Raw genomic sequence first — 27,404 nt, forward strand, 5'->3', positions numbered from 1 at the left:
ATGATGTCACTTCATCCCAGAGAATGCACACTGGTCAAAGAAGAGGGTGAAAACTATGGATTCTGCCTGCGCATTGAGCGATTCAAAACAGGGCATCTTATCCGAAATGTAGAAAAGGATAGTCCAGCCGAGAAGGCAGGACTAAAAGATGGAGATAGAATTCTGAAGATTAATGGAATGTTTATAGATAAGGAAGATCATGGAAAGGTGGGAGATATTTTATTTTGGGTTTTTTTCTAATGCAAAGCACATATTTTCATGCACTTCACCAATTCGATCCTTGTATGCATTTATTCAAAATATTTTCTTCTTCCAAATATGAATACTTCCAAAATCTTCTGCCAGCATCCAAACCATGCAAAGCCAAAAAAAAAAAGCTTTTGCAAAGAAAATCTTTCCTTCTTTCAGAGAAAAGCAGGGAATAGTTGTTTTCATTCTCCATATGAGCAAAAGAATTCAGTTTTCCTTTCCCTTAACCTTTCCACCCAGTCAGTAATGATAGGGAAACTTAAATGACAACCAACTTCTAAGCACTTTGAAGAGACTTATGGCTGATTTAATGTCATGGCGTTTTCATCCTTGTACAATAGAGAAGATGAGAGTGAAGTGAAGTCCTGAGAGCCACCATTTGAGAACATTGACACGAGCCTGTAATGGCTGATCTTAGCTAAACCAGCAAAATTCAACTTTCGTATTTTTTACAACATCAGATATGAAATCACTACTCAAACGTCTGCCACATAAGTACAATTGTCAAGAGAATAAATCCTATTGGTAGTATTATAAAACAGTGATTATTATTTTCAACAAATTCTTAGGGTCGTAATTTTCCCCCTCCATTTTAGCAATCAACTTGATGAAAATTCTGCTTTTTCATTATTTTTGCGTCTGTCATAAGCTTCAGGGTAAGGTAGGTGTGCAAATAACGCCAAGTTGTATGCATATCAAAAAGAGGTGGGATTTTGATTGCATAGTCACAACAGCTATTCTGACTTTTTAATCCTCTCTGTAAGAAACAGCTGTATGACACAGCTCTGTGACCTAATTATCCTCTCTTGGATGTATTTTTCTAATTCATGTTCTATGCCATTTAACTATTTCTTTTAGTTACCTCTTAGTCTCTCATTGCATCAATTATAGGTGGCTGATTTAATTAGAAAAAGTGCAATTCCTATATTATTCCTTGTTTTGGATGACCATTCTTATGAAACTGCATTAAAAGAAGGAATCAGTCTTGAAGAGTTGGCTAAAAAGTCACCAAACCAAGAACAGACAGAAGAACCTCAACTTGTGCAAACTGAAGAATTGGATTCAGCTCCACAACCCCGTCTCTGTTATCTGACTAAGGAAAAAAATAGCTATGGTTTCTCTTTGAAGTCTTCTGTAGGTAAGGACAATAAATAAAAATAGCATGTAAACCTCTTGTGTAGGAATCCTTTTATATACCTTCTATAACCGTGACATAATTTTGAATGTGTATTTAAAGCCCAGATTTCTAAACCATCTATTAAAGGACATTAATAGGATGGTCAATTGTTATATTAATTAAAATAAGTCCTTGAATGAATCTGAAGCACTCCTAAAATGGTAGAAATAATGAGTCAAAGCATCTATAAATGCCAAATTTCTGGACATATTAGACCATATTTGTATGTATTACTCAAATATAGAAGAAAAATATTTGAATGGTTTTTTATTCAAAGTCTGGGTGCTCTTCCACTGAAAGAACTGTGATTTTTAGAGATATGAGGCAGATAACTCTGTCATGGCCATCTCAGTCATTCTGGCTATAAATTCTGGGAACTGCACTCACAATTATATGGAAGTGACAGGTTGCAGAATTCTGTTTATATTCTACTTGGCAATCTATGCCCTATTGAGTCATCTTTTCAGAGATACTTCCTTACCTAAGCAAAGAAACAATTACTTCAGGTGAGCAAAATGTAGTGGGAATGGGACAGGGGTAGGTTCTACGTACTTTTACTACTGGTTTGCAACGGGGCCACATGCGCACTCTTCTGCGCATGCGCAAAAGCATTTTGGTGGCGTCGGGGTCGGGCCTCCCCCCGGTTTTATTACTGGTTCTATAAAACCGGTGCGAACCGGTGCGAACCGGGGGCAACCCACCACTGGAATGGGAGCAACTTTCAACTTCCTTCTCTTTCTTCATCCCTCACTCCTTATTTCTTCTCTCCCCATTCTTTCCTTTCTTTCTCCCTTCCCTTTCTAGCAGGCAAGTAAATGGCAACTGCTGGATGGGGAAGGAACAAGGGATTGCAAGACTTGCTGAGAAATTGTCACAGAATGTTGAAAATGAAGATCAGGTGACTTGCAGCAGCAACTAGCTATCACAGCTTACCCAAATTTTATTGCCTCAGGACAATGAGTTCCAGATTTTGGACACATTTTTAATTAATCTTTTAATTAGTCCATTTCAGGTATCTTAGTTGAAAAATTGTTGCCCTATGATGCATCATTTCAACCAGTTAAAGATCATGACAAAAAAGTTTAATAGTTTTTAGATAAGAATTTCCCCTATTTTAAGTGTTAGAATTTCTCACATTAATGATTCTTTTGTTGCTATGGCATCGATGTTTAAATCATAGGGAACAGGAAAATGCCTTTTTTGTCAAGACAGTTGGGAGTCAGTCATCACACGAGCAATGCAAAGTCTAGAAATTTTGATTGGGTTTTGTCAGCTATATAAATAGGCTGCTTTAGATCATCCACAGCCTATGTTGCCATGGCCTTCTGATATAGGAATCCAGACTTTTGTTATATTTTTAAATCTCTATAAGGAAGTCATTCTATGACAACGTGAATAAAAGAAATGACCAGAATGCTACATTATTACATGATTCTTTACATCCACATTTGAAAATATATCATAAACAAGATATTTCTTCAGGTAGTTTTATTTTGCATGCCAGAAGCAGGGCCACCAGAGGATTATTAAGTGCTAGAACAAGACTAATATGGCCCTCCTGCCCCCAGTCCCCGCCATGCATGTGCTTGCAGCCCCCTACATGCCCCCTGTGCATGCATGCGCAGCCCCCCACATGCCCCCGCACATGTGTGGTCCCCCTACATGTGCCCTGTCCCCTGCGTATGCACAGACCCACGCATGAGGGTCAAAATTCAATGAATTACATAAATAACTGTTCACTGAGTTTCAGATTAATAAAGGTTATATCAAACAAGGATGCAGGGCACTTTTGCTATACACACAAAGTATAGAGTATGAAGTATATATCTAATATTGTTTTTCTTATTAAAAATTTGGTTTTGTAAAAAAAAATTAAAAATTCCCCTTCATGGGCCCCTTTGAGCTCCATGGGCCCCAGAACAATGTACCGGCTGAACCCCCCTCTCTTCAGGCCTGACCAGAAGTAGCTAGTGTATTTTGGGAGGGAGGGAGAGAGGGAGAGAGAGAAAGGGAGAGAGATTTGATACTTAAAAGTAGGTGTAAAATAATAAATCAAGTTCTAATAAACACTGGAAAAAGTCATAGTAGTTAATAAGTAACTGACTACTCCTAATCAGTCACTTACACCACTATAATTGCAGCCCCCCCCCCCCCCAAGCATCTGACAAAGCATAAAATATTACTGGGTTACAGCATAATAAGTTTTTTTTCAATTTCTGAGGCTCTGAATGGGCATAAATGTTATTGCCACATTTCTGCTGCCATATTAGTGTTGTTTGAACTAGACTAGATGCACTGTTACCCATGCTGTGTTTACCATGAGTAAAATGAACATATTAACAAGTAAATATTTATTTCTATTTTTCCTGTTTGTTTCTCATTTCCAGGACAGAAAAGTTTATTCATTGTAGATTTGACTCCACTGGGTGCAGCTGTAAAAGCTGGAGTGCAGCCAAATGATCGCCTTATAGAAATCAACGGGGAGAATGTGGAAAACAATACACATGAAGAAGTAGTTGAGAAGGTACTTTAAGCCTTAACCTTATTTGTCAGCCAATTCTTGTAAATAATTCAGATCAAATTAGAATGGTAATTTGATAGAATATAGATAATTATTGCTCCAGTTGCATCTTGCCACAGCATGCGCAAGTAGATCTCCTTAGACAAAGACTGGCATGCACGGATGGAAAATAAAGTTGCACGCAATAAGTGGAAAAAAATGTGTTTGAATTAACTCTTTCATATTAAGCAATTACATGGTCCCTAAAGTTAAATACAACCTCCTCCTAATAGTGTCTCATCCTTCCAAATTTGATCAAGTCATATCTACCTATGTGCTTTGTATTTTCCATTATAAAAATTTATTTCCAAGTTGAATAATAACTCTGAGTACTAATAGTATTACCTGATATATTAAGTGGTTAGTTCCAAAATAGCTAAAATGCTGTGCACACCTGAAATATATAAATATGAGAATAAGAAAATACTGTAAATATCAATTTCAGAAATGCGGGATTTATAATGATAGTATAGAACAATTTTAGCTTCATCAATGAAAATACCATCCAAAAAAGGATACTGTGAGTGTGAAGATGCTACATATTTTCATATATGGTGGACATGTAAAAAAATTAAGGCTTTTTGGATAAAAATATGGTGGATTATTCAAAATATTTTAAGGAAAAAAATTAAATTTACGCCACAGTTTTTTTTGTTGGGAATAGTCACGGATTGTACTGTAATAGAGACTAAGTTGGTTTTGAATTTAATAACAGCTGGCAGATTACTGGTGGCACAGTACTGGAAGAAGGAAGATCCACCTACCATTGAGGAATGGACTTTAAAAGTTGTGCATCTGGCAGAGATTGCAAAAATTTCATCATATCTTAAAGATCATTCAAATGAAAGATACTTATCAGAATGGAGAAGATGGATTGACTATATGCAAAAAAAAGTATCCGAACAAGAAGATTCATATAGCTTATGAATGAAATATTTTTAAGTAGTTTATGTTTATAGTTTTTGAGTTATAAGGAGTTAAAGATTTAGGGAGAATATGAATGCAATAATTTGTTAGCATATTTTAGCTTTATGTTTGTGAATGCTATACCCTGTGCCTGTTCTGGGAAGTCTAAGGAGGGGGATGGGGTGGAAGGAGGGGAGGGGGAAAGGGTGGGGGGGAGAAAATTTTTGTATTTCTTATAAAACTTTTCAATAAAAAAAAGGATACTGTTATGCATTGGTTGTATGTAGGTGAGATTGTTTCAGCCTGCACACAGGGCAAAAATATAAACTCCATGTCTGTGTCCTCAGGTAAAAAAGTCTGGGAATCGGGTTGTGTTTCTACTGTCAGATAAAGAAACTGACCAGTATTACTACAGATGGAATATGCAGCTGATAAGGGAAAAGGCCAATCTGAAATTATTACCTCACAAGCCCCGAAATCTTGAGCTCAAAAAAGAGAATAATGGTTATGGATTTTACCTGAGAATGGAGCAAAATGGCAAAGGTAAGAATTGGGCCACAGGGTAGTATAACTATGCAATATGGACTTTACTTCTTTAACAGATGTGTAGTAGATTCCCAAGCCCAAGCCATGTAATAATTAATAGGAAAAATAGCATTTAAAGAACTCCACAATTTCCTTCCACATTTAGCCAGTTATCTCCTTTGTAGTCTTGCATAACAATTGTTGAAGGGAAAATCTCCCATTCCAGTTTTATGGACTTGGTCTGGCCTCTGCTTTCTGATGCATAATCTTCTATTAGAATGTCCACAACAGAGGGAATATATCAAAATGAAAGGGCCGTGGTCAAGCTTAGTACCTGCCTTAATACTAGAGTTTGAAAACTAAAGTACAAAATTAAACATTGGCTATGGGCCAGTGGTGGGTTGCCCCCAGTTCGCACCGGTTCTATAGAACCAGTAGTAAAACTAGTGGGAGGCTCCGCCCACCAACCCCAATGTCATCAGAATGCGCACGAGAGAAGCAAGCACGGGCACGCGACCCCTTTGCGAACCAGTAGTAAAGGTAAGTAGAACCCACTCCTGCTATGGGCCTATGCTTTGCTATGATATTAGCAGTGGTGGGATTCAGCCAGTTCGCACCACTTCGGGAGAACCAGTTGTTAACTTTTTGAGCAGTTTGGCAAACTGGTTGTTGGAAGAAATCATTAGGGCAGAGAAGTGGTTGTTAAATTACTTGAATCCCACCACTGGATATTAGGCTTTTCTGATATATATTTTTTATTTGGGGAGGCAGGTCACTTGATTAAGGACATCGATTCAGACAGCCCTGCAGCTAAAGCAGGTCTCAGGGACAATGATATCTTGATCGCCGTAAATGGAGAGCCAATTGAAGCACTGGACCATGAAGCTGTGGTAGAGAAAATCAAACAATCTGGTGAAAACACAACCTTACTAGTAGTGGATGAAGAGACTGATACCATGTATAAAATGGTAAGGTACGCAGCTTCAGTGCAAGCATGAGTTAATTTGGAAATTATGTAATGAGCTGTAACATGGAAGGGGGAAAGAGCTGTAGCTGTTGTAAGGTTGTCCTGATGCAAATGTGTATGCATACCTAACATTCTGAGAATATCAGTTTTAAATCTTTATATATACACCTGTTCTTCTAGCCTTTCTGGTTATAAGACAAGTTTGTGTTTGCAGCACTTGAGCATTAAAAACCAAAACATAGTTCTGGTAACTTTACAGAACCGGATTTGTCTGCATTGTTTTCTCTTGCCATGACAAATGAACTCATGGCACTTAGTCATACTTTTCCAGAAGTTGAATTCTGCTTCTTGTAATAAAAAGAATACCCACCCTGGAATATTTCCAGCTCAATACCCAGGTTTTTTTATGACAGCAATCATAGCTTCCAGACTACTTCTGCAAAGTCAGAACTAGTTAAAGTCAAAAGCCAGGATTCTGAAATATGGTTACTAATGAAAAGATGCACAATGCAGCTAGATAACTTCAAAAAATTGAGATTTCACTGCAGCAATTTTTGACATTGTAATCCTGCTTCCATTTTAAGGATGAGGAAAGGACAACACAGCAGCCTTCAGGCTGTCCAGTTGTTAAAATAATATTTGCTTTCCAGGGTGCCCAATATGTTGTCATGGCAAAATTATAGGCTAAGTAATCTCTTGGGAAAATCAAGCATTATGTTTGACTCTTTTTATTAAAAAAAAAATCTAGAAGAGCATGCATTAGATCCATTACATACATAGTAAATTCCAAGTTCTTGCAAACATCACATTAATAGTATTGTTAAGGAGACAATTTCAATATTTAAATGGCATGATAGCTATCTGCCTTGTAATCTGGATACTGATGGCAATGTTTGCACATTATTCTTTGGATTCTGAAATGAATGGGAATGGAACAAATCAGTTCTTTTATATTATTTGGCCCCTAAGAGAAGTTACTATGTTGAAGTGACCTTGGTTTCTCCTCTATTTAATTTTCTTGGGAACAATATGGACATGATTTGCTATTGTCTTCTTTCAGGTATGTTCTTTTAACTTTCCATTGATTTCCAGGTTGATCTTTTATCCAAATAATAATCAGGACTGAACATACTTAACTACTCAGCTCTGATTGATTAGGTGTTATTTTTTGCTGTAATGGAGGAAATGCAAAAAAAGGACTAAAAGAGCTGAAGACATACCGGACATGATATTTATAAGGATTATACTATTAAATTGCTATCTACCAGTTATCTTTTTCCTACTTAATCTAATTTCCAGTCTCCATGAGTTTGAAGAGAAAGAGTTTAGCACAAATGCCATGCCACTTTGCTGTATGAGATTATATTGTTATCTTGATTTAAAACTTTTCTATACAATTCATATTTAAAATACAGTTGTCCTTCTAAACCTTATTTCCACTCTGAATGTCATAATTACTTTTATGAGGACTTCTGAACAAATCATGTCATATTAGAGCCATACAACATGTACAGCTTTAATACAATATAGAAGCCTATATTTAATAAAGGGTTTGATGGAAAACAAAAAAATCAGATAAGATAGCAACAATAAGAATTGTATAAACTGCTCTCAATTGTGTAATCCTACTTCAGCCATAAGGTCATCTTTCAATTTGCTATCTATTTTAGATTGAAACAAATGACAGTTGATGGAGATTTATTTATGGTACTCTCCTCCTCTTGAAACTATTGATCCCTTTCAAGACAATTGCCTTAATTTTTTATATTACAGATAGACCTCAACTTATGATAATTGAGCCCAAAATTTCTATTGTTAAGTGAGACATTTGTTAAATAAATTTTGCCCCATTTTATGACCTTTCTTGCCACAGTTGTTAAGTGAATCACTGCAGTTGTTATGTTAGCAATACAGTTGTTAATGAATCTGGCTTTCCCATTGAGTTTGCTTGTCAAAAGTTGCAAAAGGTGATCACATTTATTTATTTATTTATTTATTTATTTATTTTTTATTTATTTATTTATTTATTTATTTTTTATTTATTTATTTATTTGTCATATTTCTATGCCGCCTACTCTCCAAGGATTCTGGGCGGCTTACACCAAAGACAGTATACTAAATAGCATATTGCCCCCAACAATCCTCATTTTACCCACCTCGGAAGGATGGAAGGCTGAATCAACCTTGAGCCTGTGAGATTTGATCCGCTGATCTGCTGAACTAGCAGTCAGCTGAAGTAGCTGCTGTACTGCACTCTAACCACTGCGCCACCTCGGCTTATGACCTTAAGACACAGGAACAGTCATAAGTATGAACCAGTAGCCAAACATCTGAATTTTGATCATATGAGCATGGGAATGCTACAAAGATCATAAGTGTAAAAAATGGCCATAAGTCACTTTTTTCAGTACTATTGTACCTTTGAACAGTCACTAAATGAATTGCTGTAAATTGAAGACTATTGAAGACTACGCATTATGGTTCGTTGTATAGTCAGCCAGATATTTAGACTAAATTTAGCATTTTTGTCTACCTATTGAGTCCTTCCCAAGGACCTGAAGTAGGCAGATACTATTGTTTGGTAGTGTTAAAGGTGTCATCACAGAGTATAAGCTGTTCCAAGTAAAGATGTCTACATTCCAAGTGGAATATAAGTACATAAGCAATGATAGGATCTTAAAGTGACAACATTACCATATCAATCGAGAGTTTCAGAACTATTTTTGCATTATTTTCTCTAATTTTTGCTATTTTGGCAGGATATAGGAACAAAAGAGTAATTGAAGGTGTGATCTACTTAGGCAGGATAAATTATATACTGTGGTTTGAGATTGTCTTTGTTTATTTTGCGGATCTGACCTGCAAAAGCTAGGCTACCCCTCAAGTTTCCAGTGTCTCTTTCCTGATATCTGAATTTGTTTTAGTCCTTTTCAGATTTTAATTTAATTCCTTTTTAGATGTATATTCCACCTTTCCTTTAGAAGCTAATGGCAGCATACATAGTACTCCATTTATTTTTCACAACAACCCTGTGAAGCTTGAATTCTGTTAGAGCAGCTGCCTCATTACAATCCTGAGCCTCTTAGCACATTACCTCCCAAACTGCATTTCCTCCAGGAAAGGGGTCAGAAGTTACACAGTGGTGGTAGAATGGGGCAAAATAACAATGAGTAATGTTTAGGCCAGAAGTGGGCAAGACAGATAGTTTATTTTTAAGCTTTATAATTTAAAGTTTCAAAAAATGTTTTCTTTTGATATATAATTTTATATAATTTTATATATTATGCAATTTTCCTTCCTATTTAGCTTCTCTCCAACAATGGGGAAGTGCTTCAACTTGTCTAGGCCATTATCCACCTCCCCCAGACCCACCAAAGTCCCTCAGTTGATTGCCAAAATATGCCAGCAGGAGTCACAAAAGAGTCATTGCTGAACTCGAAGGGCCTGTCACCAAACTATCTTTTCTTACAACTTAGCTGCCTCCAGCAATTGAAACCTCTTTCCTTCTGGATTGTGAAAAACTGTAAAGAGCTGGGGGAGAGGAGACATCAATGGCATCTGCATCCCCAGTGCTGTTCCACAACATGAAGAATTGTGTATCATCATGCTCCAGCTCATATTCATTATGTTTCAATTCATGTTTCTTTGTTCTTGATTCAGGCTAAAATATCTCCTTGTCTCTACTACCATACAAGACCGGAGCCACATCTGAGTATTACAAAGAAAGCCATGCATGCTGAGGAAGAAAATCAGAAGCCCAGACTCTGTAAACTCATAAAAAGTACCACTGGATTCGGCTTTCGATTGAATGCCATTAACAATATACCTGGAGTGTTCATCAAAGAGGTATCACTCTAGAATCTTAGAATCTTTTCATTGGCAAACAAAACAAGTGACCATTGATCAGGCAAAAAAGCACAACTTCTGTCCTGTAGTGTGAATGTACTCAGCAGAATATATATAGAAGTATATCTTTGTTCTGTGTCTTACCAAGATACAATAGCTGCTGAATAAAAGGAATTTGAAACTGACACAGTAAAATATGTTCCAGAACCAAACAGACTAATTTATTGATGCTCATTTTGGGATTTAATACTTAGAACAACATAATACACCTTTATTCTCATATTTTGATTCCATCTAAATGTTTTTTATCCCTTCTCTGCTAACTTTTTTTAGCAAAAGCAATCTTAAAATGGAGTTTAATTCAAGTTGATTGAATTAACATTTTATGCACTTTAAAGAAATTGTCATCTTGTTAATAAACATAATTTTTAAAATAGTATCAGATAATTAGATTCAGACTAAGAATGGTTTTTTAAAAAAAAGTGTTAGTCTTCAGGAAATGGTAAATATATTTAGGTTTTTTTCCTAAAGTCTAAGTAATAAAATTTTTCACCAATTTTATTTCCCACATTGATAAGAGTGTACAAATAGAGATAGTCAGTATAAAAAAAAATCATTGTCTCAATTATTTGCAGAAAAACAGTAATAGGAATTGATATAAATTCTGAAGTTATGTTCAGTGTAGCTTAAGAGGTGACTTTGTGTTTTCAATTTTCACCCAAGTAATCTTCATAATCTCGGCATATATTATGATGAATTGTGGGGAAAATAATATAGAGCCATTACTTACAGAGACAGAACGTTTGCCTATTCATGGAAACTGGGGTTTTGTTTTTGAGACACTGTTACTTTAAAAGCAGTCATTTAAAAAAAATGATTTGCATGTACCTATAATGATAATAAACATATCTTGTCATTAGTATTTCACTAAAGAGCAGAAAATATAAAATATAGCTAGTCAGGTTAGGTGTGTCCCTATTTATCTGGAGCAAGAAGTAAAGTTTGTGTGTAGTTCATTTTTTTTAGAAATTGCAATCCCCTCTCCATAATGGTGCTTTTTCATGTTGAGGAGAGAACATTTTTGGACAAAATAGTTAAGTTTCTGCAGGCATTTGAGACCTTAATTCAAATATGAGAGTTAAGCACTCACTTGTAGCACTCACCCCGAAAGGAGCCATTAACATGTTCTTTTGTCCCTCCTCTCAGATGACCAGCCTGCCTGGTCCAAATATAGCAGTACACCTTGTGGGATTTGTGAGGCTTTAATTAAGATAATAGTCCTCTCCAGTCAGAGGTGATAAATCCAGAAACTGTGGCTGGATCAAGAATGCAGCCACTTCTGAGTTTCACCTTCGACTAGGATTGTCACCTCTTATGGCAGCAGAAATGTAGTCACATCCCAGAATGCCCAGTGGCTCAAAATCTGTCAAATGGAAGTCAAAGCATTGCAATTGACAATATACCATTTTTGCACAAAATAAATGGGCTCCAATTTTAACACCATAGCTGCCATCTTGCACATCCCCCTCCCCAAATAGTCATGTCTTTATTCAAAACAGCAGCACCAGGCTACAACTAGCCCTCAGAACTTTGAATAAAAAAAATAAATTTGTATTTGTATATATGCTGCTTACCATGGACTGCCTGCTGCTCTCAATCAAGCAGAACAGCAGCTTCTACTACAGTTATTTCAGTCAATCTTCTAATTGCAGGTAAAGAAGGATGGGCCTGCCAACATAGCTGGGCTGCAAGATGATGACATTGTGATAGAAGTGAATGGTACCAATGTAGAGAATGAAGAGTATGAAGATGTAGTAGCAAGAATTCAAGACAGTGGTAACAGCCTGACACTATTGGTGTGTGAAGAAAAGGCTTATCAGCACTTCTGCTCCCAGAATAAGGCTGTTACAACCTCAATGGCTGACCCATTAAATGGCGACCATGGTGAGCCTCCTGCTTATGCAGAGATACAAGCAACAGAGCCAAAAAATGTACTGGCAGAACCACGAGAAAGGGTGAGTTTCCTCTAATTAACTTCAGAAAAATCTCACAAGAATCTGTGGCATCTGGTTATCAAACCAATATGATACACTGCAAATAATTGAATTATCTACCCTAAAGAATTGGCTTAGAAAGCTAAGCTGAGCTTTTGCTCAAGCTGTGCTTAAATCACAGAACGACTAAACATTTGTAATTAACCAGTTAGATGATTTGGTTTTTAAAAGATTTTTATTGTAAAATTTTAAGCATTCATAATCAGACCATAAATTCATCTCACAGCTCAATCTATAAATCTATAAAGTTTATTATATGCTGTAACTGATTCCCCTTAACGGTGTTATAAATCTATTTGCAGTCTTTCTAACAAGAGTTATTGTTTTTTTTCATTAGGTCAGCTCATCCTCCTCTGAAGATGACACTGCATTATGAAGATAGCAGAGTCCAAGTCTTTTTCCATATTGTACCTGAAAGGGGCTGCTATTCTGAAGTAAATGTGCCAATACTACCAAAAAAAAATATTGGCTGTAATCCTATAATACTTACTTGAAACCAAGTCACACTGAGAATTACTTCCAAATGAATGTACTGAAAATAATATAGCTAAGCTGTTCTCAGAGCACAGTGTCCATGACACTGGATGCAAAAACATCACAGGATTAATTTCAGCCAAAAATGGTATTAGAGTACAGCACTAAGTCAGTACATGATACTGAGTTTTTGCCCTTCGTTCCTAAGTCTATGGGTATTTAAAATGGGGGCAGAGATGTGATTTAGATATACAAATAGATGGTATGAACCAAGTTTTTTTCCCCAGTTAATCTGAACACGAGTAAAATCTCTGCAACCGGAGTTTTTTATCAGAAACTACGGTCATGCTAAGTGAAATCACAATGAGAATTCAATTGTATGAAAGGAGACTTACTGTATTAATTAAAACTAAAATATATTGCATTTATTCTGTAATATTTTTGTCAACTACATCCAATTTTAATTAAGTGCAGAATTAACTTTAGGTTTTTTGGCTGAGCATTAGGTTCTGCAAAGAAACCAAAGAATACTATGGTAGCTACTTATTAGGATATCTAGTTTCTGATGGATACCAAGTTTAAAAATAAATTGTTTCATTTTATCTCATTTAAATTGTTGCAAATGAAAATAGGAGGAAAAAGGAGTACTGTATTAGGTATGTTCTCCACTTACAAATAATAAAGATGGTAAATAAATAAATAACAGTCAGTTTGTCTTTTGCATACAGCTTGACGTACCAGCTAACATGTCAGAGCACATTATTCCAATTGCACTCACTTGTTCCACTCATGAGCAGACTGCTCTAACATACGTAATGCAAGAGATGCCAATCTTTCAGTATCACAAGACTGGGGCACTGAATTTTAGTAGCAAATGATCAAATTTTAGCAGTACAATTTCCCTCCCCATCCCCAGCACCCTCCACCTCAAATTCAAGGTAAACATTAAAATTAGAAATTATTTCCTTCCAGTGATGTTGCCCTATTATGCATTTCCTGCTGTAGGAATTGAACAGTCCTATAAAAGAAGCCAAGAACCAACCAATGCTATATAGGCTTTTGTTGTGAATTTGCAAGCTAACATTTGAGTGTAACATTCAGAGTTATGAAGACAAGAGGTTCTTTCAAAGTAATTATTTTTTTAAAAAATCAAGATTTTTCCTATGGTTAAGATAACATAAGTATGTACACAGTTTTGGTTGGTATTTCATTGTTATTTTTTCAGCATACCTCATTCCTTTTTCTCATCTGTTTAACGGATAGAAAATGCTGCTGAGTTCCCAAATCCACAAAGCTTTTTTGAGCTATGTAATGCCAATATAGATCAGTGTTTCTTAAAACTTTTTCCTCATGACCCTTTCTCCCATTTTGAAAAAAAATATGAGGGAACCCTCACTTTTCTTTATATGTTTTTATATTTATTGTATATTGGTGTCTTCCAGTCAGTTGACTCCTGACAACTGCCAGGACAAGTCCCTTAAATTTACTTGGTGAAATATTGGAAGCAGTTTGCCACTGCTTGCTTTCTAAGTTGTGAGAGAATTACTAGTCCAAGGTCACCCCACTGCTTTCATGCCTAAAACCAGACTAGAAGTCAATAATCTCTCAATTTCTGGCCTGGTGCCTTAACCACTACAACTAAACTGGATATCAATATTTACCATATTAAATTTGACAATTTGCTGCTACTGCGGCTTCTAACAATTGTTCAGTGAAATTTTAATATTGTATTACTTTTCAATAAAGGCTGGGAAGTAATTTTGATTTTGTGGACCCAAGAAGAACTGAGGGGAAACCCTGAATCCTTAGGATCACAATTTAAGAAACACTGATCTAGATTTTAAAGCCAGTACCAAGTCCTGGCAATATTTCCTTACCAACAAACCAAAAAATACTACTGATAATCTGAAGTAAGGCTGATGGATTCTCTTCGGTGCCCCATATATTAAATTATTATCAAGATATATACTTATCCTACATTCTTCATTTTACATATTGAACTTTCATGCTTGCACAGGGTTTTTCAGCAATATTGAAGTTACTTGGGATTTACTGAGTCGTACAGTTCTTGGTTTCTAAGTAGCATGACAAGAGCCTATCAAAAAATGTGTTAAGTTTTCCATTGTATTACATTAAGATTTATAACTGAGAAATAACATTCGGAGGACTTCTGAGAGCCACATTAACAGTTTTGGAGATGACCACTTTTAATGTTGGACCTGGCATTGTGAATGCTGATTTAATGGAATGAAAGGAGGAAGTGATTAGCAGTGCTAGACAATGCTTGTATTTTTGAGTTCCAGGGAGATAGTGATTTTTTTCCCCATTTCAGTCAGAAATTAATAATTCATCAAATTTTGTTCCACTTTAAAGAAGAAACTTTACAAATCTATAAACTGTAAGAAAATTATTGGGAATTATTACAAATATTGTTTTATTTAGTCTTCAGAATCATTATCTTCAAGGTAAAGACAATGAAGCAAACATTTTGCCAACTCCATTGAATAAAAATTGCAGAATGGTGTCATATCCAGCCTTTTGAGAGGTCTCCAATATTCCCTTTTATTTTTTTATGTTTCTCTTTTTTATGGAGCTGGAGACTGTCCTTGTGAGACAGCTTGTCACTCCTTGTCTATAGTGAAGCATCTGATTTGAACCAAAGAAATGAGTGTCCATCATTGAAGAGCCATCTTAAAATGGTGATATGCCAAATTCATAATTGCGAATAACTTCAGGCTGTAGAATCAAAATAAATTCAGAGTGTCATATGTTTCTCAGGAGCCTGCTTATGTGCCAGATAGAGAAACAGGATGCTTGAGAGAGCACTGACAAGAAATATAACATCAAACCATCGGTGGTAGAAGTTAAACTGTAATTCTCCTAAAACTTCGGTAATGATAGTACGATACTCTAGAGGCATACTCATTCGAATCAGAAGCACAGAAGACACAAAATACATTCCCTGCAGAGAAGATAAAAGAAACATTAGACTTCATTTTCCCCGCTGCTGACATAGCTGAGAGAGCAAAGTTGATACTCAAATGGGTTAAAATACTCACCATAATCTGTGCCAGCAACAGAACAATAACATTAGAAGACTTGCTGCTTGAGATAGCATAGAAAAACTAAGAAAGATAAACACAGAAAGTCAGGTCATACGCTGAAATGATAACAATATGGCAAACATGATTTAATAAATGTTTTAGAGCTAAATTAAAAAGAAGTCACGTTCATAGTAATGCAAGATCTTCATGCTTAATGTGATCACCATCATTAGAACTGCTAGTTAGAAATAATATAAGGTGTAGTAAAACCCTTATTTTTCCATTATACATATTTCAGCATACTTCACATTCCACTCCACATTCACGCAGAATCACCTATACAATAATAATAATAATAATAATTTGTCCTATGTGCAAGCAGTCCTGATAACTTTCAGATATGCATTTAAGTGAACACTTAGGTTAACACCCAAAGAACTGAGAATTTAGATGAAAAATACTGTCATGATTACAGAAACAGCAATCTACATTTTTGCAAATCCAACACAAATGGCATAGCCCAGGGATAAATGGGACTGTTTTAAGTAATAATTATAACATTTCATGTAATTCAACTATAAATAGTGGCACTTGAGCAGTGTGCAACTAAACAAATTGCTGATGTGGCAAGATTGGCCAATTATAACAAACTCCTTGAGATGTTTTCTAGTGTGCATAAAAAAAAGCATTTCACTAAGAGCACGATTATCATTACACAACAGAACTATTATGTATATAAAAAGCATCTTTATATCAGCCATGTACTGTTAAAACTTATCTAAATGAAAAATGGCAATTTAATGTCAAGCAAATTTATTTCACTTCTTAATAAAATCAATATCAATGTTTTACTGTGACTTATTAAACAATCATATATATTCCCACCTCTGGCCTTAAAAACTGTAAAGTGATGCAGAAAATGCATCTGCACCATATCTGAAGTACCGTAATTTGGGTTACTACAGGTCTTAATGCTGTACATCTCTATAAGGCTGTAGACCAAAAGTTAGGAACTTCTCAGAATAACAATACTAAAACAAACTCAGTTGCTACTTCCTGCAGTGATTTCATATTTTTGAAGTTTACAATTCAGTCATAACACTTTTACAGATATATTAATACGCTCTCTTCTTTACTTCAACACAGTTCACAGAGTAAGATTGCACTCAGGCTTACCTTTGTGAGTGTTATTAATAAGCCCCTGATAGAGGTGACAATAATTATTCCAACAAGAATAAATGAAATATGTTGGGACCAGAATTTTACCTGTAATAATAAAGACAAGAAATGGTTAAATTCTCAGAGATACAGATAAGTACACTGACCATGTAGGACATAAAAGGCTATTTAACTTCAGTTACTATTTATGTGCACAGAACCTTTTGAAGAGTACAAATAGCCCTTGTTTAACAACCATGGTGATGAAAAGGTAACTTTGGAGCCCAGGGCTGTCAAACTCCCAGATGCATCACATGCTGGCCACGCCCAAGCCCGGTTTAGCAAAGGGGGGAAAAAGTCCCACTATGTCATGTGACACTGCCATGACGACGTGAGTTTGACACCCCTGTTGTAACCAGTCCTCAATTTCCAACCTTCATAGGTCTGTAAAGCAAAGGAAATAAGACTAATACATCACAGCTTCACTTAGTGACCAAGCTGCCATCCCAATTGTGAGAGTTAAACAAGAACTTCCTCTATCAGCAAGAATACTTTCAGAAAAAAATAACTGCTAGCATGACATACAGAAACAGTGCAGAATTAAGGTTGAGCTGTTTAGAACTGTCTCTTGCAACTCTGGAATCTTAAACTGTCTTCAAAATGTAAGTTCCAATAGAAATGGCTTTTAAGAATTATACAGAAAGATGAATATTGTCTTCTCACAATATATTACCTTAGCAGCAGCTACAGACAAATAAATTACCCAAGACTATACTTTCAACAAAAGTTTAGTATTACATTACCAAGCTCTCTATAAAACAGAAATTAAGAATGAATATGGAGATTAGTAGGTAGGATTAAATCTAAAAGAGCTCTTACATCAAACTGTATCCCCAAATAATTCACAGTAATCTCAATTCCTCTTGTTACTGGATCTGTTTTTCCAACTCGGTCAAAAACAATATTGATTGTTGCCTGAAGAGATGAAAAAGAAAAATATAATAAATATTTTCACTAAAATTATTGTAAGATCTATTGTGTATATACAAAATGTGTATATCTATTGTAAGATATACAGTTGCAAGAAAAAGTATGTGAACCCCTTGGGATTACGTGGAGTTTTGCATGAATTGGTCATAAAATGTGCTCTGAACTTCATCTAAGTCACAACAATAGAAAAACACAGTCTGCTTAAAATAATACTACACAAACATTAGATGTTGCCATGGTTTAATTGAACATAACATGTAAACATTCACAGTGCAGGGAGGAAAAAGTATGTGAGCCCCTAGCCTAATGACTTCTCCAAGAGCTAATTGGAGCCAGGAGTGAGCCAACCTTGACTCCAATCAGTGTGATGATATTGGATGTGTTGCTGACAGCTGTCCTGCCCTTTAAAAACACACACCTGTTTTGGGTTTACTGGTTTCAAGAAGCACTGTCTGATGTGAACCATGCCTCGCAGAAAAGAGCTCTCAGAAGACCTACAATCAAGAATTGTTGACTGATCAAGAATTGATGAAACTGGAAAGGGTTACAAAAGTATCTCCAAAAGCCTTGATGTTCATGTGTCCACTGTAAGACAGACTGTCTACAAATGGAGAAACTTTAGCACTGTTGCTACTCTCCCTAGGTGTGGTCGTCCTGTAAAAATGACTGCAAGAGCACAGCGCAGAATGCTTCATGAGGTAAAGAAGAATCCTAGAGTATCAGCTAAAGACCTACAGAAATCTCTGGCACATGCTAACATTTTTGTTGACACATCTACAATAAGGAAAACATTAAACAAGAATGGAGTACATTGGAGGACACCACGGAGGAAGCCATTGCTGTCCAAAAAAAATATCGTAGCACGTTTGACGTTTGCAAAAGAACACCTGGATGTTCCACAGCACTACTGGCAAAATATACTGTGGACAGATGAAACCAAAATTGAGTTGTTTGGGAAGAACACACACTATGTGTGGAGAAAAAAAGGCACACCAACATCAAAAAACATGGCAGAGGGAGCATCATGGTTTGGGGCTGCTTTGTTGCCTCAGGGCCTGGACGGATTGTTGTCATTGATGGGAAAATGAATTCCAGAGTTTATCAAGACATTTTGCAGGAAAACGTACAACCATCTGCCCGCCAACTGAAGCTCCGCAGAGGATGGGTGATGCAACAGGACAATGACCCAAAGCATACAAGTAATTCAACAAAAAAAAAAATGGCTTCAAGAGCACAGAATACGCCTTCTGGAGTGGCCCAGTCAGAGTCCTGACCTCAACCCGATTGAAATGCTGTGGCATGACCTTAAGAGAGCGATTCACACCAGACATCCCAAGAATATTGCTACCTGAAACAGTTTTGTGAAGAGGAGTGGTCCAAAATTACTCCAGATCGTTGTGCAGGTCTGATCTGCAACTACAGGAAACATTTGGTTGAGGTTATTGCTGCCAAAGGAGGGTCAACCAGTTATTAAGTCCAAAGGTTCACATACTTTTTCCTCCCTGCACTGTGAATGTTTACATGTTATGTTCAATTAAACCATGGCAACATCTAATGTTTGTGTAGTATTATTTTAAGCAGACTGTGTTTTTCTATTGTTGTGACTTAGATGAAGTTCAGAGCACATTTTATGACCAATTCATGCAAAACTCCACGTAATCCCAAGGGGTTCACATACTTTTTCTTGCAACTGTACACATTTATCTTTCATAGACAACATTTCTGTATGAGAAAAAATGTCCATTCTTGCTTAAAATGTGATTGTATATATAATCAACAAAACACATTTTTTAAAAAAAAATAGGTTTTTTTTTTTATTAAGCACATATTTTGTCACAGTACAAATTATAAATGATTATACCTACAGCAGCTTTACATACCATAAAAGTTTTCCAGACACAGTAGATGGAGAAAAAATAACCCAGAAAGTTGAAATATTTCCCTTGGAATGTTTTAGAATATTCTATTCTTTCCTGCAAATAGATTTTTTTCAGAGAGAGAAAACATTTAGATTTATTATTTTAAACTAGCATATGGCTTTATTTTCAGTACAGATCATTTCTACAGATAGTGTAGCTTCTTAATAGATAATGAATCTATGGAATTGCAAAATCAACATTTGTCTAAGATAAATGAACCGAAATTACAGAATACATGAACAAAACCAAATTTCTGGTGTTCTAGGCCTGCCTTTTGAGTCACAAAATATGATATCTATTTCTGGAAAGTTTCAATATGCAGAACATTCATGAGGAATGTTCTACATAAGGATTTTTTTTAAATAAACAGATTTTTTTTTAAGATGTACAAGCTTTTGACCTTAAAAAAATAGACCAGTATCATAAAGTCATAACATTTCCCTTAGCTCATTTAATCTGTATTTTCCAGTTTTTTTCACATTTTCCTCATATATCAATCCCAGTTACCCACCCATCAGACTTGGGAACAATGCCCTTAGTTTGCACCTTGGTAGCATGCAAATCAACTGTTTCCAAGAAAAGTTGCCGACTAAGTTCTTCTAAAGCATCAATTTCTTGCTGGATGAGTGTCAAATCTTAAAACCAAGATAGTCAAGCTCAAAATCATTTTGAAAAACATATTTCTTTTTTAAGTGTGAAAGATTTTATTCCCCAAACCCAAAAATCAATAGAAAAACAATACTATGATATCTTTTAAGATTTTTTTAAAGTTAAAAAAGGGGAAAAAAACAAAAGCACATTTTATACTGTATACATGTATCAAATCTTGCCTATGCAAAAAATATTAGTGTATCCATTGTGATGAAGAACAGATTAATAAACACCTGAAAATATATTTCAAATTTAGCACATAGTAAATCTATGATTTTCTAGATCCATTTCAATTTGAGTAAGCATTCAAATTGGGTCAGACTGCAATCATGGTACAGAATAATCTTTCCTGAGCAATAGAAAACAGGACAATGCAATCTTGTTGATTTCCTGGCTTTCTAATTAGCTTTTAAAACAATTGACTATGGTATCCTTATGGAATAACCTTTGAAGAGGAAGTATTATTTTATAGTAATTATGTTCCTTTTTGATAGGCTGTTGCCAGAAAACATAAGGGAATAATTATTACATAAATAAGTAGGTTTCATTTAATCCCTGATTTTATTTAATATGTACTGAAATAACCTGAAAAGATTACCCAGGGAACGGACACTGAAACGACATGTAGATTTGTTTTTATTTTCTGCCTATCCTGGTAGATGTTCTGAATTAGACCTAGGGTAATGGACTGAAGACCAGTAAATTGAAACTTATCCAAAATAATTGCTACATTACTAAATTAAAGAAATCATGTCAACAATATAGCCTGTAGTTAATTTCAGGCTATTATTTAAAGTACGGCAGACATTTAATGTCCTGAAATAGCAATAGCACTTAGACTTATATACTGCTTCACAGTGCTTTACAGCCCTCTCTAAGCAGTTTACAGAGTCAAGCATATTGCCCCCAACAACCTGGGTCTTCATTTTATCGACCTCGGAAGGATGGAAGGCTGAGTCAACCTTGAGTCGGTGAGACTTGAACTGCCAAACTGCAGGCAGCTGGCAGTCAACAGAAGTATGTAGCCTGCAGTACTGCATTCTAACAACTGTACCACCATGGCTCATGTTGAAATAAGAATGTTTAAAAGAAAATCTCTTTCTATATATACCTATCTGCTCGGGATTTGGATAATTTCTTTTGAACAATGAAGTTAAATAGCTGGCTACATAGAAAACAACTGATTATAAGTAAAATGACTTTCTCAGTACTACTCTGCAGTACCTTCCCTAGGGAGGTGCACATGGTATTCATATTGCAGCAGATACTTTCTCCTCAGGCATTTTATACATTTGCTTTAATTTGAAGTGCCCAAATGACACAAGAAGAATGACTATGGGGGATGTTCTTATTTATCCAAATTTTTTTAAAATCTATGGCAACTTTATTAGTACTTTATGACTTTCATTAGGAAACAGAAAATGCCAAGTACAGGTAGTCCCCAACTCATGATCATAATTGAGTCTGGAAATTATGGTTGTAAGTTGTGATGGCTGTAAAGCGGATCGCCATGTGACCAGACCCCCTTTTATGACTTTTGCTGCAGTTGTTAAGCATACAAAGTGGTTAAATGAAACCACTGTTCGCAATGGGCCATTTTCCTGGAAACCTGAACTAAATATGAGTTTTTCAGCTAAACAGCTAAATCACAGTCACATGACTACAGTGCGCTGCAAATGAACCTAAATGTAGACCAGTTACTGAGCGCCCTAAATGCAGTCACATGACTGCAGGAAAGGAACATAGGAATTTCTAAACTGGATTGTAAATTCCTTTTGTGGGATTAATTGATTTTCCATTCTTGCATGCTGTCAGTTATATAAATGTATTACTTAATGTCCAAATGGCCATAAAAGTGTCCTAGCAGCTTAGATCGCAGTGCTTAACACTTACAAACTTGGATTGATATTGGTCTCTTCAAATATGTGATCTCCAAAAACTGAAAGTAATTTACTACAGCCCATTAATAAAATATTCTACATTTTTTTTCATTTATTGTAAAAGGAAGCAAGCTGACTTTTGGGCCTCCTTCTGCAAGTAAAGGATACTTTCACTGCCTGGTGAAGATGTTGTGACACTTTTTATAATTCCCCAGAAACCAGTGGTTTTGTTGTGCACTTCCCCTCTCTGGAACATGTTTCTGTGAACCATTGCTATCCTGGTTGGGAGACAAAGTTAGGAATGTAAAATCATGAAATATCAACTAGAGTCAAATCAGATAATAACTAAGCAAATCTTTAAATATTTGTATTTTTATGTTTCATAAAATCTGGCATTCAAAATTTAAAGGAAAATTCAGAATTCCATTCAGAAAGAAATCAAACAGGTATTATGATTTCCACTTGGTATAGAACTGTGCTACTGCTCATGCTATTATGTCAGAGTAAAAAGTGCTTCTAATTAAGAATAAACTACATAACATTTTATGAATTACATCTACATGTATTCATTACTGGAGGTGACTCATTTAAATCAGGGATATTCTAATGAATTATTCTTAAATTAGGTCTAACCTTTAACCTTGCTAGCTGGTAATGAAGAAAGTTGAAACTTTTTAAAGTATTAGTCAGGCGAACATCCATATTGTTCTTCAAAATATATTATATTAAGTAACACAGTTCAACTGAGTTTTAATAAAAAAGGTAAAGGTTCTCCTCGCATTCCCTACTCTAGGGGGTGGTGCTCATTTCCGTTTCAAAGCCGAAGAGCCAGCGCTGTCTGAAGACATCTCCGTGGTCATGTGGCCAGCATGACTAAACGCCAAAGGCACACAGAACGCTGTTACCTTCCCACCAAAGGTGGTCCCTATTTTTCTACTTGCATTTTTTATGTGCTTTCGAACTGCTAGGTTGACAAAAGCTGGGACAAGTAACGGGACCTCACTCCGTTACGCGGCACTAGGGATTCGAAACGCTGAACTGCCAACCTTTTGGTCGACAAGCTCAGCATCTTAGCCACTGAGCCACCATATCCCTTTTAATACTTAAAATAATTAATAGGTTTAATACTATACTATAAATCTTATATTAATTTTAAATTCTAAACAGAATACTAATTCCAGATAAGTACACCAAGTACACAAATTGAGATAAAATTTGAATCTGTACTTCACTCAAATTTCATCCACATTTATATTGCTATCTTATGATATAAATTATTGTTCAATAGCAAATAATTTCTTGTTGGACACTAAGATGCTCTAATGTCTTTATCTTACCTTTTCTTTTTGCTGATGATCATGTCCATTGTCTGGAGGAGTCGACGTTCTAGAGATAGAATATCAGCATCTGTGACATTCCTGTAATAGATGTATACATCTAGAATTATTCCTATGATTTCTAGGACAGTCTCTTCCCAATTCTAGCTATTCTCTGATTCTTCTCCACTAACTGGACTATAGCAAAAATTGCAAATTGATGATGATGCAAAACAATGATATATTTAAATCTAGAACCTATTTATTGAGGTAAAGAAGATAAGGACAGTTATGGAGAAATCTGTCCTGAAAGCAGAAGAATAGAGCAACAAGAATTAAGATTAAAATGGCATGATACATGATAGATATAGAGACAGACAGACAGAAATGAAGAAAGTGAGCGAGACAGACAGACAGATGGATGGATTTTAAAACTACTTTGAATCTCTTTTGAGGAAGGGAGATTTACCTGAGAAAGTAAGACATATAGGTATATGGACAATTCACTGCACCAAAGCCAGAGAGCAAGGCCATGAGGGTCACCCCAATCACTCCAACCCTACTTATGAGTTGCTCTATGGATAGAATTCCTGGGGGAAAAATACCACAAGGTTAATGTCGTCATTACATTTACTGAAAGCAACAGAAAAGCAGAATCTCACTGCCATATTATATCTATACAATTTTGTTTTAATGATTTAGACATTCCTTCCTAAGAACTCTCAAATGTGTTTGCAATGGGGCAAAAACATATGTGTATTTAACAGACTACTTTGCCCCCAAAAAAGTAATAATTAGAAAAAATGAACCATAACTTTTAATATAGCTGTCATAATCTTGGAATTATTCTGAATTAACTAAAAGGCTTCTTCAACTGAAAATGAGTATTCACAAATTGTGTTAATTTTCACTAGTCAATAATGCTTCCTTTTGTTTTATGCCAATCTAAAATACATAGTAAACTGAATGGAAGCAGATAACCAGGTTGTTGTGGCTTCTAATCTCATTATCAGGGAAAGAGATAAGTCGCACTTGAAAACTGGCAAAGACAGCAATATAGTTCAGTTCACTGTAGCACATCTTACTGAGTCTGAGTAAAGTTTATTGATAACTTTATTACCTCAAATGGCAATTGGCATATATGAAAGTGAAACTAACTCCACAAGGTCTATACTTAATCCTTTTCACAGACTCCATGTGTCATTTTTAGATAGCTGTATACAGTTAACTACATTAACAGTGTACAGTTGTAATGTGGAAAAAAGTTCTGATAGCCTTTCAGACTATTCCTATTTAAATTTGCATCCCAGAATAAAATAACCCCAGAATTAGTTGGCTATAAGGGGGAAAAAAGCTATTTTGACAAGAAAGAAGAATAATATGTTATTATGGGGAACATAATTATCATTATGCTATTTATGTCCTCATTAATTCTAAATAATAAATAAATGAAGCTATATGAATGAGTCATTGAAACTATTCTTCAATTCATTCCTTTTTCCATGGACTTGCTAAATATATTCAGTAGATAATCAAAGAAAAGAAAAAGAAACAGAAAAAGAAACATATTTATAAACATATTTGGATATAGGATCCCTGCTTTGATAGGAGTTCAAGTATTCAGAATGAATAAAGTCAAGGCATTCAAAGTCAGAGTCCTTAAATCTGGGAAGACAAATCCAATTCTGTTCTTAATCATTTGATTAAGAGTAGTTCATAAAATCAGCCACAGAATTCATCATCCAAGCAAGGGAACAGTGACCTCAGCAGGTCACTTGGAGCAAAGATATTATTTATATAGATTCAATGCCACTGTCTATGTTTCAAAAACAGATTTACTTAAGATTAAAAGCCTCATTCTCAAGCAAAGAATGCACCGTCATATCTTGTGGACAAAAAGTGAAATTTGCAGTAGTATGAATCTACAATTTGGGTGTAACAGTGTAGCAAACAATGTCTAGTTATATTATGTAACCCTGAATTGTAATTCTTTGAATGAGTGTGGTCCCAGTACTGACAATATTTTATTCTCAACCTTGCTTTTTTCTGCACTACTAAAACACTGATTTTAAAACTTAATTCTGCTTTAGGAGCTCACTGTGAATTTTGGTTTCTTACTTTATTTATTTGATTACATACCAATTTAACTGAAAAATCTTCCGAGTCCTTAAAAATGGTGAAACAAGAAAAGCCAGAATACAGTAAATTATGAAGTCTTTGTTAAACTTAACAATGTAATTATCTATTTAAAAATAACTTTTTATAAACTAGGGCTCCCTTCATCACGTGCAAGCAAATGTTCGATATAGTGGGAATTCCAGTGCTTTTGTTGTGATCCCTATTAATACATGAAATATTGGGCATGAGGTTGTTCCAAATCATTAATTCCATTATTGCATCATGATTATTTGCACTCCCAACTTGTGCATTACTAACATACGTGGATGTCTTATTATCCAGGGATGCCAGTAGCTGCAGGAGAAAGATGGTGAAAGTCAACTGGGGATGTTGGGGGGGGGGGGGGGAGCAGCAGTGGTAGACAATGGTGTATACGGTGGCCAAAAATGCAGAGATGTGGGGAAATAGACAGGTGGGGTGTCACTAAGTGGTGTGATCACATGATGTATCACCTAACAACAGCTCTGCTTAGTGATGGAAATTCCACTCCCAATTACAGTAATTAAGCAAAGATTACCTAGTACAACCAAGCCAAACCACAAATATGTTCATGTTCTCAAACACTGTAAGAAGAGCTTTTTTGCACTCAAGTCAGAAGCAATGAGGCACTTTCAGGTTGAAAGGATTGTCCTAGGAATGTCCAGTTGGGGGCTCCTTTCATATCCCCAGCAGGAGCTGGAATGAAGGATGAGAGCTTAACCCTGCCCCACGGCAGCTTTCGGATCTCGAATGCGGGCTTGCTAACCTCCTGCCCAGCATTCCAACCACTCGAGCCACTGTGCACCTTGCAAGAAGAGCTTATCCAACACCATAGCCCAATGGTTGGAAGAGAGCCATGTTTTCAAAGCCTTATGGAAAACTAACAGAGTCAGGACCAAAAGTCAGAGCAACAGAGAAGGCACCTGAAGTTCCCATCTATAACTAAACAGATTTAAAAAAAACAGTCAGATGTGCATTTATAAGTTAATGAAATAATAAAACTCACCATGTTTTGGACTTAGGATAGGAAACGGATCTCCCAGTTTCCAGAAGAAATACATAAATATTAGCCAGACAACACAAGCAAAAAGAAGTCTATGTCTGTGTACTGAAAGTGACATAAAGAAAATTAAGATTTTATGTTAATTACATTGAAAAATATTATTTAAACATGATAGTGCCAGTGTAATATTTATTTTCAAGATTCGTTATACTTACATAATCGAATGTTGCTCACAACAAAGTAACCAATATAAAAGGGCACCATGAACACCAGAACAAGCAAAATCACACAAAGATTTAATTTCCAATGGAAATACCGAGAGCTGGAAGTAATAAAAGGATTGATCACTAATCATCATCATAAAATAATTCTAGCTTTATTTTTTGTCTATTTTCATATAGTAAGCAATATCTGCATAAAATAATCTGAAAGATTTATGCTTATAATCAAATATAGTTTTAGAAATATGCACAGTAATAGAGTGTATACAAAGTTATATATTAAATGTTCTTGTCAAAATTCTGTAAA

The 27,404-nt window shown here is 35.6% G+C and overlaps 2 protein-coding genes across 2 annotated transcripts in view; one reads left to right on the forward strand and one right to left on the reverse strand.

Moving 5' to 3' along the window:
- PDZK1 (PDZ domain containing 1) lies at positions 1-12,721 on the forward strand. Its single transcript, XM_070942672.1, has 8 exons — positions 1-207; positions 1,141-1,387; positions 3,814-3,950; positions 5,240-5,435; positions 6,189-6,385; positions 10,045-10,230; positions 11,943-12,245; positions 12,622-12,721. The coding sequence occupies exons 1-8, from the start codon at positions 1-3 to the stop codon at positions 12,658-12,660; spliced, it is 1,512 nt and encodes a 503-aa protein (XP_070798773.1). The 3' UTR covers positions 12,661-12,721.
- Positions 12,441-27,404, reverse strand: part of GPR89B (G protein-coupled receptor 89B) — a 22,565-nt gene continuing 7,601 nt past the window's right edge. The window contains exons 4-14 of the mRNA XM_070942673.1: positions 27,092-27,198; positions 26,880-26,981; positions 24,186-24,306; positions 23,738-23,818; positions 22,569-22,678; positions 20,416-20,504; positions 19,831-19,923; positions 17,840-17,935; positions 16,979-17,068; positions 15,818-15,883; positions 12,441-15,720 (exon numbers count right to left, since the gene is read on the reverse strand). Of these exons, the coding sequence (XP_070798774.1) occupies positions 15,514-15,720; positions 15,818-15,883; positions 16,979-17,068; positions 17,840-17,935; positions 19,831-19,923; positions 20,416-20,504; positions 22,569-22,678; positions 23,738-23,818; positions 24,186-24,306; positions 26,880-26,981; positions 27,092-27,198 (1,162 nt within the window). The 3' untranslated portion in view covers positions 12,441-15,513. The remainder of the gene's footprint in view (positions 15,721-15,817; positions 15,884-16,978; positions 17,069-17,839; positions 17,936-19,830; positions 19,924-20,415; positions 20,505-22,568; positions 22,679-23,737; positions 23,819-24,185; positions 24,307-26,879; positions 26,982-27,091; positions 27,199-27,404) is intronic.

The sequence above is a fragment of the Pituophis catenifer genome, unplaced genomic scaffold (genome assembly GCF_029215685.1).
Source record: "Pituophis catenifer annectens isolate HBS135680 unplaced genomic scaffold, rPitCat1.0.hap2 SCAF_4, whole genome shotgun sequence".
Lineage (NCBI taxonomy): Eukaryota > Metazoa > Chordata > Lepidosauria > Squamata > Colubridae > Pituophis > Pituophis catenifer.